The sequence below is a fragment of the Pantherophis guttatus genome, chromosome 1 (genome assembly GCF_059756535.1).
Source record: "Pantherophis guttatus breed Tessera chromosome 1, ASM5975653v1, whole genome shotgun sequence".
Lineage (NCBI taxonomy): Eukaryota > Metazoa > Chordata > Lepidosauria > Squamata > Colubridae > Pantherophis > Pantherophis guttatus.
The window spans coordinates 32,280,477-32,293,385 of NC_142063.1; the positions used below are offsets into that span (position 1 = coordinate 32,280,477).

General features: G+C 39.0%; 1 protein-coding gene across 9 annotated transcripts in view; it reads left to right on the top strand.

Annotated features, from left to right (window-relative positions):
- DAAM1 (dishevelled associated activator of morphogenesis 1) overlaps positions 1-12,909 on the top strand; it is a 163,529-nt gene that overhangs the window by 85,366 nt on the left and 65,254 nt on the right. For all 9 annotated transcript variants that reach the window (XM_034433502.3, XM_087895852.1, XM_060693423.2 and 6 more), the window contains one exon: positions 1,255-1,344. In XM_034433502.3, the coding sequence (XP_034289393.1) occupies positions 1,255-1,344 (90 nt within the window). The remainder of the gene's footprint in view (positions 1-1,254; positions 1,345-12,909) is intronic.

Consider the following 12,909-nt stretch of genomic DNA (forward strand, 5'->3'; position numbering starts at 1 on the left):
GGTGGGTTTCAGCAGGTTCTGACCAGTTCTGGAGAACTGGTAGCTGAAATTTTGAGTAGTTTGGAGAACCGGTAGTAAAAATTCTGACTGGCCACGCCCCCATCTATTCTCTGCCTCCCAAGTCCCAGTTTATCGGGAGGAAATGGGGATTTTGCAGTAACCTTCCCCTGGATTGGGGAGGGAATGGAGATTTTTTTTTTTTAATTTGATTTATATGCCGCCCTTCTCTGGAAACTCAGGGCGACTTAAAGTGCGTTAGGTAATACAGTATCCTTCCCCTGCCACGCCCACCAAGCCATGCCACGCCCACCAAATCACACCCATAGAACCGGTAGTAAAAAATTTTGAAACCCACCACTGAGTCCAACCCCCTGTTCAAGCAGGAAACCTATACCATTCCGGAATATGGTCGTCTCTTCTGGAAAACCTCCAATGATAGAGCACCCACAACTTCTGCATGCCAGCTGTTCCACTGATTAATTGTTGTTACTGCCAGAAAATTTCTCCTTAATTGTAGGTTGGATCGCTCTTTAATAATCTTTCATCCATTTGCAACAACCAAAGAGCATGCATAGGCATATTAACTCTTTCATACTAAGCTAAAATTCTTTAGAATTCTGGCTTGTGATGATACTGCACGTTAATTCAGGGAATAGTAACACTCTCCTAAGCCAAAAGTTTGTAGGCAGCTCCTGCCACAAAGCTGCTGGAATATTTTGGTTTATAAATGCAGTGAAGTCTTTGACTGGAAATGTGACCAAGAACATTAGCTCAGTTACATCCTTTCTAACATGGTGTGAACTTAGAGTCATTAGTAAATAAATAGAAGAGTAGGAAGCTGTAGTTGGTTTCAGCCACAAGAAAACTATGGATGCCAAGCTATCAGTTGCATCCTTAAATGCCACCAAAATTAAATGAAAATTAACACCTTTAAAAAGGCCAATGTTTCTCATGAGGCTTAAATATGAGGTTGATTTTGACATATGACTAATCGCCAATCTAAGATCCAGGATCAGGTTACAGGAGGATGTTTCACAGGAAGCTCATTATAATCTAGACTCAAATCAGTCACCGTAGAAAGGCCAACATGCTATGAATAATTATTGAGCTAAGGGGAAAAAATTAAACCTGTCTAAGGAGAAGGGAGGGGCCCCTCCCCTTTAGCTAAAATGCCAATGAATATCAAAGTTTATTTTTTGATAATAAACATTTACCTCTCTCCCCACCCCTACCCCACTCTTTTTTTCTTGCTAGGATGAACTTGACCTTACGGATAAGCATAGAGAAGCCATGTTTGCTCTACCAGCAGAAAAGAAATGGCAGATCTATTGCAGTAAGAAAAAGGTAAGACCTTTGAAGTATGCTTCCTCCACGTTACAGGGTGTCCTCGACTTATGACCGTTCATTTAGTAACCGTTTGAAGGATACTGAAAAAGTGACCTTGCATTTACAACCATCACAGTATCCTCATGGTCATGTGATCAAAATTTGGATGTTTGACAACTGACATGTATTTACAATGGTTGCAGCATCCTGGGGTCACGTGATCGCCATTTGCCACCTTCCTAGTCAGCTTCCGACAAGCAAAGTAAATTGGAGAAGTCAGATTCGCTTTGTGATATGATTCATTTAATGACTGTAGTGATTCACTTAACCGTGGCAAAAAAAGCAAAATAGGTAAAATTTGGCATGATTACTTAATAACTGCCGTGCTCAACTAGTCCCAATTGTGGTCATAAGTTGAGGACTACCTGCATTTTTTTTCTTCTTTTTTAAAAAATACTTTTGTTCTTTTCTTTTTTTTTCCTGGACACGAGAAAGAAGAAAATGCTGCAAAATGCTTTTGAATCTGTTTGAAGAAACAGGAGGAAATTTATTCTGGCCTGCAAATGCATAGACCAGATCATAAGATTCCAAACTAGCACGATTATTTGTATGCTGGGAGCTTATTCACAAATGCAACCAAATTACATTACAATAATTTAGCATAATAAAATCAGATGTTAAAAGCATATGTAAAATTCTAACGAAGCAGCATGTAACATAAATCACTCTGGGCATAATATTTATTCTATTCATTGCTCATTGCTCAGATGTAATTCTGTAGTAGTTTGTCTAAGAACTGCAATACAGAATTTTAGCTACATTACATTTCAACTTAAGGTTATTGTTTGGCAAGAGAAAAGCATCATATCTAATTGTCCTGGCATATCGTCCAACAATTCTCTTTTTTAAAAGGAAAGGGCTACATCAGGTAGCACATATATTGACTGCTTTTGACCACATATTTCACCAGTCAGAGAGGAATTTAGCTAGATTTTTTTAGCTTCAACCTTGATTAGAGGTTTTTTTGGGGTGGGTGGGTGCGTGTTTAATGGAAGGTAGCATGTGGTAGTATCTGATTAGTTTAGGATTGAATGCATTAGGTGAACCCACAAATTAGGTTAATTAGGTTAACCAGATATGCACATATGAGAACACAGCCATTAGGAAATAATGGCAGTATATCAAGAGTTGCTTCAGCAGTGGGATGGATGGCAGATAAATTTAATCAGTAAATTAAGTTCAGTTTCTTATTATCTGTGGGCTTCTTTAGGCTTGCACTTTACATTTGATCTCCAGAAGGTGATTTGAGGTGCAAAGGAAGACAAATATATCTCTAGACTGCAACCCTTTAAAACAGCCATACTTTCTGCTGGATTATACAATAATTTTGCAAGACCTTCATGCAATTGTGAGGAAAGATCCAGTTCTTTTAAAATATAGGAGACAAATGCTGTATTTGCACTCTCACACACTCTGAAACACTTTGGGGAGAGTAAATCTGAATTGTTGCATTCTTCTAGTATCCTTGTTCCACAATCTTTTGCCTCTATACTGAACGCTTTTTAATGGAAGACTGCTGTTTCAGGATTGTGTTCAGAGACTGGAGAACTCTTGGAATCTCACGGGATAAAATTATCTTCCAAGAAAATTAATAGGATTTCAGTAGGGAAAAGACAAATTTGTAAAATGCAACCCTATAAAGGCATAATGCCATGTATGCTATTCGTAACTCCAGGGCCTAATGTAGCATAAATGAAACAGAATTACGTTTTGGAAGAAAAGCAAAATAATCACATTGCCACTTTTCATTATCAGTTGGATTTAATACAGTCTGTATTGTCTCTGGTTTGAGGGTGGTGGCTTGTATACATAGCTAACTGGCAAGCCAAGAGGAACTAAGCAAAAAATAGAAATTTCGTTTAGAAAGTAAGTTATAAATGTGTCATTTATCATTTTCTGAGACAGACCATTTGGGTAATAAACCATCAAAATGTATTAGGATCTGTGAAGAATGAAACATTTGTAGAGGTAAGATGGATGAAGATGGAAATAGTTGTTTCCCAGAATTCGGGGAGGGAAAGACTTATTTGCTGAAATTTCAGCATAAACAACAGAAAATAATTTAATGTAATCTGAAACAAAAACAGCTCAAGAACAAGAAGAGCCTTGGTGGCGCAACAGACTAAAGTACTGTTAAGTAACAATAGCTGCCTGCAATTACTGCAAGTTCAAATCTCACTAGGCTCAAGGTTGACTCAGCCTTCCATCCTTTCGAGGTAGGTAAAATGAGGACCCGGTTTGTGGGGGCAATAAGCTGACTGTATAAAAAAGAACACCGCTAGGGGGTCCCCGAAAGCCCTACTAAGCAGGTATATACAAAAGTATGAAGGCTATTGCTTAACGCATTGTAAGCCGCCCTGAGTCTCCGGAGAAGGGCGGCATATAAATCGAACCAATAAATAAATAAATAAGACCCATTTTACAGTGGAATGAACTGTCCCAGAATTCCCCAGCCAGAAAGGGAGATGAAGTCCACACATCTTCAGCTTCCCAAGGTAGAAAAACACTGATCTAGAAAAATTACGGAAACATCTTCGTTAGAAGTTTTTCCCAAACAAAAAATAGGCATATTTTTAAGCACATGTTTCACTGTAGATCAGGGAAAGTTTTTAGGTCAGGACTTCCCTGGTCTTATGATTCTCTAAATAACATCACCCATCATTCCCAAACATTTGGAACTATGAGACTTTGTCTCTAATCGGTCTGAAGATCACCAGACTCAGGAAGTGATGATTGAACTATTGAACCCTTTTCAGTTCAAATTCTGTGTATCTAAAAAAGAAAAGAAACTTGTGAGCTGTGACTCATCTTTTTCATGTTCTTTTCATTTCTTGTTGAAGTTGTCCAAATATTTTATTTCTTGTTGAAGTTGTCCAAATATTCATGTTCTATTTCTGTGTCAAATTAAAGGCGATCCAAGTGGATTTTGAGTAAATGGATTTTGAACAGAATAAATACTAAGCCCAAGACTTCGTCAAGTCAAGATCAGTGTCTAGTGCAGGGCTGACAAACTCGCAACCCGTAGGCCGAATGCGTCATGTGCTAGCCATGCCCACACCTGGTTTAGCAAAGAAGAAAAAAAGTTGTGATACGTCACATGATGCTATGACAACGCAAGTTTGACACCCCTGCTCTAGTGACTACATGAGATATTATAGTGATCTAATAGTGCCCAAGTATTAAGGAGGCTTAGTTTTTTCAGATTCAGGCAAGTGCTACAGATAGATCATAAACTAAAATCCTATTGTAAACATGATAAGACCACTCTTTTCCCCACTTTCTTCCTGACACCCCACTCACACAAAAGAGATAGTCCTCAACTTACAACAATTCGTTTAGTAATAGTTCAAAGTTGCAGCACTGAAAAATGCTTATGACTGGTCCCCGCACTTATGACCGTTGCAACATGATCACTTGATCAAAATTTGGGCACTTGGAAACCAGCATGCATTTATGATGGCTGCAGCATCCCAAAGTCATGTGATTGCTATTTGTGACAGCTGGATTACAATAATTAAGTGAATGGAGGAAGCAGGATTGGCTTAATGGCCATGTGAGATTCACTTAATAACGGCAGTGATTTGCTTAACATCTGTAGCAAAAAACATCTTAAATCGGGCAAACACTTAACCGCTTTGCTTAAACAATGGAAATTCGACCCCAATTGTAGTTGTAAATTGAGGACTCCCTCTAATTCCATGTGAGATTTAAACCTTTGGAATTTTTTCTTCATAAGCAGTACGATCCCCATCACAGTATGCAGTATTGCTGATTTATTTTTTAACTCCATCGGAAACAGCAACCTGCCCTACTACTGACAGCTGCATTTCTGAAATTCAAAAGCAGCTAAAGATGGACACCTGCAGACATTGAGTTGCCCATCTGTGCTTATGGTATTGGAAGAATTTAAAGAACAATAAATACAGGCAACATGACAGGGAATGTCCATCAGCTGTATACCTCTTTTTTTATGATCAGAACTGGCTGCTTCTGAAAACGGAATGGCAGATTTGCTGGATTCATCAAGACAATGTTATTTAAATCGAATAACAGGAACCAGCTGCTGTGAAGGGACCTGCTATCTTTGTGCCGCAGTGTCTAACATAGTTGCCAAAACTATCATGATCTTTGAGGGAGTGGGGGTGAACAGAGAAAATTATCTGAATTTTGCAGAAACCTGAATGGTGTTATGATAAGCTTTCAGTAGACAGTGAAACAGGTTCATGAAGAATGACTCAGTTCATAGCTTTCCGTGACCTGCTTTTGAACTTCCCAAAAGAACCTGGTTGTCATTGAGATTGGACGCTGACCGGCCTTGGCCTGTTGTGACAGAAAGAGTTCTTTCTCTTACGTTAAAATAATGAGACAAATGGAACAGCACTTTAGGCCTTCATTCACAAATCTACCCGTTAGTTTGGTTAGGAAGGTGACATGGACATCGCCATGAGCATCAGTGGTCAAGGATTAAATCTGCTGTTTTAATGCATCATAAATATTGAATTCCAGAGAAATGTTAAAATGAGACAGCATATCAGTCGGTCTGTCTCTGCTTTCCAGTGCTTTTCAGCTCCAATATTGTTGAGGGTGGCTGTCCTGTTAAATTACAGTTAGTCCTCAACTTACAATTGAGCCCAGGACACTGCACTGGGGGATGGAGGGCAGGTGAACAGCACTTGCAACATTTCATGTCAGTTCTTCTTCATTTGACTGATTAGTGTCCATATAATCTTGTTTCCTTCAAGATTCTGCTTTGCTGCCAGCCAACTACAGTACCTTCTCAGCAAGAGACAGTGGGAGATAGTTGTCATAAAATGAATGGTTCAAGTCATAGCTTCTTGAAGAAGAGGCTTACCATTGCTTCTTTCAAAGTTGGAGGCAAATGCATATCCCTCAAGGGTGTATTCACCACTGCTGAAACTCAACCTTTGGTCATCTCCATAGCATTTTTCATGGGGGTGGGGGCAGGAGAGGGAATCAGTCTATAGAGTATTCTGTTCATTTCCTCAGGATCCACTGACTCAAACTGATAAGAGCCGAGGTGGTGCAGTGGTTAGAGTGCAGTACTGCAGGCTACTTCAGCTGACTGCTAGGTGCAGTCCAGCAGTTCAAACCTCACAAGTCTCAAGATTGACTCAGCCTTCCATCCTTCCGAGTTGAGTAAAATGATGACCCAGATTGTTGGGGGCAATATGCTGACTCTGTAAAACCAATTAGAGAGGGATGTAAAAGCACTATGAAGCGGTATATAAAAGTAAGTGCTATTGCTATCCCCAAAAACCACACTAGACAAAGGTCCCATCTTTTTTTTTTTTAACTTGCTGAGCTGGAATGCAACTCTGACTAGATGTGAGTTATTTTGTTTTCCAGGTGACTATCAAAGGAGGTAGCGAGGGTGGTGAAATAAGTTTGCTTTGCTACTCTTATTAACTTCATTTTCCACTTTGGTCACGTCCATTCTTCATCTATGCCAGTATCATCTAAGTTTCTCTTCTGATGCCTCAGAAGAATTCTCTAAAGAAGTTCCTCCAGAACATCAAAAGAATTTCCAAACAACCTTTGGAAATTTACAAATCAATTTGGCAATTGAGTGCAGATTGTTTAAATAGGTCTCTCTCCTCTCCTCCCCCACCAACTATGGCATTTGAAAACTCAGCATGATCAGAGTGTAATCTGACTATTTTCACATCACATCTCAGGTGCTCCAAGATACAGATCTAATGTAAAGCCTCCTATGTGGTTTGGGTCAATGATCATCTGGGATAACCCCATGATTATTCTGGTAGCCATGGTCTCATGAATTGTCTCTTCTCTCTAAGAAGATAAAGTCCTTTCACACTAAAAGCCTGGGGCATTACAACCACCCTGTCCAAAAAGAGGTCACCAGCTTGGGAAGCAGCATTTTACTAAAGTGTAGCCACAAACAAGGCCTCCCATTCAGTTATCTGCAAAAGAGCACCTTTGGTTCGCTGGAGAGTTTCTCAGATGACATCCAGCAGTATTCCTACTTTTGGGTCATTGCTATTGCAATATCTGAAACCCAGAGAGACACATCTACAGGAGAGAGACTTTTGCAGGACCCAATCTGGATTAGTCATTGGGACCAGAGATTTTATCTTCTGAGCTTTCGGACTCATGCTGGAACCCATCTTCAGGGAACTTCTCTCTAGCAGAGTTTGTGCTGTTCTGGGTGTGGTATTTATAGTGCCTGTTGTAAGTGGCTTTTTAGATGCTGTTTGGGGTGTGTTGATAGCTGGCTTTTAAGTCATTAGCTGTCCTGTGCTTGTATTGCCCAGCCCTTGACTTCTAAGTACTGGTGGTAAATACTAAGTAGGCTGGTGGTAAATCAGCACTCCTGTTGACTGATGAGAGGGGCCTGTTTCCCAGGTTTCAATCACTTCCCTGTCTGTTTTTGTGCCTGCTTGTCCAACAATCTTGGGGGCTACAAAATTGAATGTGTCACCTAGAGAGAGGCTTGCCCACAGTAATATATATCAGGTCTGCCCTATTATCCACTATTTATTTTTGATTGAGGAATATTTTATCACAGGCATGTTTGGCATTTAGAAACATCAGATAGAACCTCTGTCTCTTCTCTACCCATTAACCTTTGCACATTTGGTGTTTCAGTAATTCAGGTAGTTTGAACTCCTGAATAATCAAAGAACACTCCACCCCACCCCTAACAATGAGAAGCCAAAACAGTCCTAATTCAGAAAAATCTGAATATATATAATAATTGTAGAAAGAAATAGAGGCTGGCTTGACTGCTTAAAATGAGAAATCGACAGGAAGAAAAGATTAATTCTGTAGAAGCAATACCAAGTCCATGTGCAGTGACCCAAAGCAAGAATGCAAGCTTCAGTATAGTTTCGAATAAATAGAACAGTTGTTCTATAGCTCCAGTTGAGAGGCAGATTTTCGGATTATGATAACAGCCTTTGAAGTCGTTTTAGGCCAGTGCATGACCCTAATAAGAAAGGGAAATGAGGATAGAAAGATTGCCTTGTCAGGGAGATAAAATACAGATCTGAAAGTAATATTGTTGTGGGTGGATTTGATTTGCAGCCAATCCCAGTGTGCTTTCTTCTCAGCTAAGCTTCGTAATTCCTAGAAAACATGTCACTAGGTGAAGAAAATCATTAGAAGACTGGGTTTCAAGTTCCTTTACAGTCAGGTCTGAAAAAAGTGAAATATATACTGTTTTTTGTACGGAAGGGGGTATTTGCTTTCTTTTGGATAATAACTTTCTAATTAATGAAAGGTTCATCTACATATCATTATGGAAAGATAACACTGGTTTCAATATTTTGTGTGTGTGTGTGTGTGTGTGTGTGTGTGTGTGTGTGTGTGTTTGTATCCATATCTTTCATAATTTGGTCAAGAGAAGACTGAAAATAGAAAATCCAACACCACGCTCTGAGTCATGACAGTCCAGCTTCTTATTTTCCCAGATCTTATCCTACAAAATTCTGATCCCAAATTGCCGGTCAAAACCATTGTGGTTTTTGAATGTCCCAGTTTCAGTTAAGAACGTGCTTGAAACTGAAGATTCAAACCTGATGGTGGGATTTCAGAAATAGCTTCGTGTTTTGGAAGCTTATCAAATTGAGATTCTAGTTGTTGACATGTGGTAAGGATGCAATGGTTTGTGAGAACCATTTTCCTCAGATGGATTTTAGTTCAGTTTAATTATTTTTGTATCCCAACTGAAGTTATATCAGTAAAAAGAGAGCCAGTTAGGTGTAGTCGTTTAGGCACCAGTTTAGTAACCAGGAAACCATGAGTTCTGTTCCCACCTCAGTCATAAAGCTAGTTGTGTGACCTTGGACCAGTAACTCTTTCTCAGCCTTAGGAAGGAAGAAATGGCAAATCTTTTCTGAAAATATTACTAAGAAAACCGCAGGGGCTCGTCCAAGCAGTCACCAGAAAACAAGACAAATTTGAAGGGAGAGAAAAGAAAAGAACATTCTGTTATTTGGTTTGAGAGAAAAACCCATTCCAAATAACCCATAGATATGTGTTTTGCAAGGGTGGAGGAAATGTTAAGTCTTCCTCACATAGGCATTGGTAATCTACAAATAGCCTTCAAATTTCATTACAATCTTTATTCTCCCATAATGTTAGGCAATGATAAAAACGGAAATTGATTTTTGTAACTTTAAAAGGGGGACACAACTCACTAGAAATGTTTGTTTATTCTTATTACAGATCATTATTGTAACAATATTCCAAGATTTTTTTTCTTTTTCTAAATGACTGGGTATGCAGGCAGTTTGCAGAAGGAGAATAGGGAATGAATAAAGAATGAGGAATAGCCTTAGAATTGCTTAGGCTATAGATATATTTTAACATTGAAGTGCAAACAGCAAGACTAAAATCACTGACCAGTTTAGTTGGATTTTATGAAACCTTCTCTTCTAATCTTTCTGTAAAGCTTTTTTAAATTGCAGCATACTCTATGAATATGCCTAATCTACCCCATCCCCATTTATTTCTGGAGAACTTGGCATCTTTTGTATAAATGTTGTTTTTTAAGATGATGGGTTTAAGTAACAACTATGACATTAGCAACTGAAGGTCTTGCAAAAGTGAAAATAATTTCTCATATTCATGCACATACAGCAAGCCAATTCAAGATTCAAGCTAAATTGCCTTTTGTGAGTAAAAATTCTTATTCCTAGGACGGATGTGAGAAAATTGAAGTAGATTGGTTATAATGACTGCTTTGTCTGTGCAGAGAATATTACAGTAGCCATGGTGATTCTTATAACAGATTGCTGTTCCTTAATTGGGCTACTCCTTTTAAGCATGTGACAGGGAGATAACTGGGTGCAGTGGCTCAGGGTTGACTCTTAAACCAGTCTTTGTCATTAGGATATTTCCTGGGATACAAAAATAGGGTAGCGCCTAAAGGAAGGACAAAATGTCAATGTCCTTATTTTTTTAATTGCAGCTCCCACAATTCCTTGCCATTGGCTGTGGGGAAAAATAACTTCAGATCTTTCAGATCTAATGTGTTTTATAAATAAAGACACCTTCAAGTAATGCTCAACTCCTCGTGTCTGTAAGGACATGTCTATGTACATAATATCTACAGTATATCTATATAGATATGCTGTAAATTTGTAGACAAAATTGAAGGGGTTTGCTATTGATTTCCCACTCTTATCCTGGTGGTCTATTTAAATCTGATCCTATTTATGTATTTTTAAAAAAATATACTACTGTTACCTGTTAATCTTCATTAGGAGCTTGCTGTTCCTTCCTTTTTCCTACTATTGTTCTCATTGTCCGAATTCATATGCCCCCTCCTAATACCCTCCAGATGTGTTGGACCAACTAGCAGAATGTCATGCTGGCAGAGATTGTTGGTATTTTTAATCCCAACACATTTACATCAAGGAAGAGCAGCTTATTCTCTCTATCCTGTGTGCTATGTCATTCAGGAAGGAAGGATGAGTTGAAGAATGACGAATTCCCGTCCAGTACTGGTATAATCATCAGCTGTTGCAATCAGTTTTAATATTAGATGCCTTTAAAATGTACCAGAAGGCTAATAACAAAACTGACCCATCAGAATTGCAGGCTCCACCAAGGCCTATTCCTGTTGTGGAACATCTGGGGTGCTAGGACATAAGCAATAAATCATTACAAATGTTCCAGGCGTATATAAATAAAAAAATTAAAAAGCTTTGTAACATAACTTTAAAAGGAATAAAATTATAAGGGGAAAAAACTGATGTTATCTTTCAATTTGCTCTATGGATGTTCAACAACAACGGATAAGGCAAACTGGATTAATTTTTCCTGAATAGAAAACTAATTTTAAGGCATCTCTATGAGAGAGGTTCAGATGGCAAGATCCCCCGGCTTCTAGTGGTTTTTTGCAACTGGCCTTCTGCATATATTGAAGAAAAAAAAAACAGCTCTAGCTTGCTACTATCCTAATTTACTCTTAAGATCAATGTTGGTTTTCTTTCAAGAGGATAGTGCTCATGGGATTCTAGGCTAGAAAAAGGGTTCTTTAAAATTATTCCTTTCACTAAAGCAGCTATCTCCAGTATGTTGACAAGTTCAAAGCAATCACAATTAGCATTCACTGCCTTTATCCGCTATCACCAGACAGAACCATGTTAACTTCATGGGTTCAAAACCATATTTTGGGGAAGATAAGGGAGGTAGAGCTGGGGCCACACATGTAGTGAGGACAGAATTTTGGGAGGAAGAGGGGAGAGTTTTTGAAGTTTCCTTTGTACTTTTAAAATTATTTTAATCCTATTTTAAAATTGAGGAGAGCCAGTTTGGTGTAGTGGTTAAGGCATCAGACTAGAAACCTGGAGACCATGAGTCTTAGCCAGGTGACCTTGAGAAGCTCTAGGAAGGAGGCAGTGGCAAGCCACTTCCAAAACACCTTGCCAAGGAAACTGCAAGAATGTGCCCAGTCACCAGAAGACTGACTTGAAGACACTAAACCAGTGGTGTCAAACTCACATCGCCACGTCGTCGTCGTCACATGATGTATAGGGACTTTTTTCCCCCTTTGCTAAACTGGGCGTGGGAGGGCCAGCGCATGACGCATCCAGCACACGGGCTGGGAGTTTGACAGCCCTGCACTAAACCCACCCACCACCACCATCTTAAAGTTAATGCCAAAGATATCAAGTGCTTTCAGACTTCAAAGGGTCGGAAAGCATGCTGCTGTTTTTCAGCAATCTTTATTGAAAAGGCAGTGCTCTTAATTTATAAAAGTAAAGGGCCCACATGTGGCTTTTAGCTGGCATAAGACCTGAATGTTTCTTTAAGTTCTATTATCAATGTCAAGCATGCCCTCAAAGTCTGAAGGGTCACATTACCTACCCATTCTCGCTATATAGAAATATCATCCCTATCTCCTGCTCTCCACGAGTTCTCAAGGTCATAAAACAGAAGGGTTTAATACAGCTTCTCCCCTCTTACACCCTGATTTCACTGTCTTTGATGCTCATTCTGTCCAGATCTTTTGATTTTCCAAACAAGAAAAACATTTAGAGGACTGCTTTTTTTGTAAAGCTTTAAATTGACAGATGTGCTCATCTGCAATTTCATGCCATGAGCAAGCATAAATTATGAATTACATTGAAAAGATGAACCAAGTTCACCTGAGTTAAAACTGGAAAATGGGATAAAATGTCTGATTAATGATATTTAATGACTATCTCCTGCAAGCTGAGCTCAACTCCTATCTTCTTAATAGCAATATGGAATGGTTTGTCACTGCTTTCTTTCAGCATTTTGTTTTTAATTTCCCAGTCCAACCTACTATAGCTCACTCAAGTCTGCTCTCACCCTGCTTAGCTTTTCAAGGTCACTCAAGATTATTTAAGTTGCCCATGAAAACCAGTTGGTTGCCTATACATGCTTAGTTCAGGTACCATGGCTATCATTCAGCTGATGACAAACCTGGAACTGAATGAAAGAATGATCACCTGAAGGCAGGACAAGAAGCAATAGGTGGAAACTAATCAAGGAGAGAAGCAACCTAGA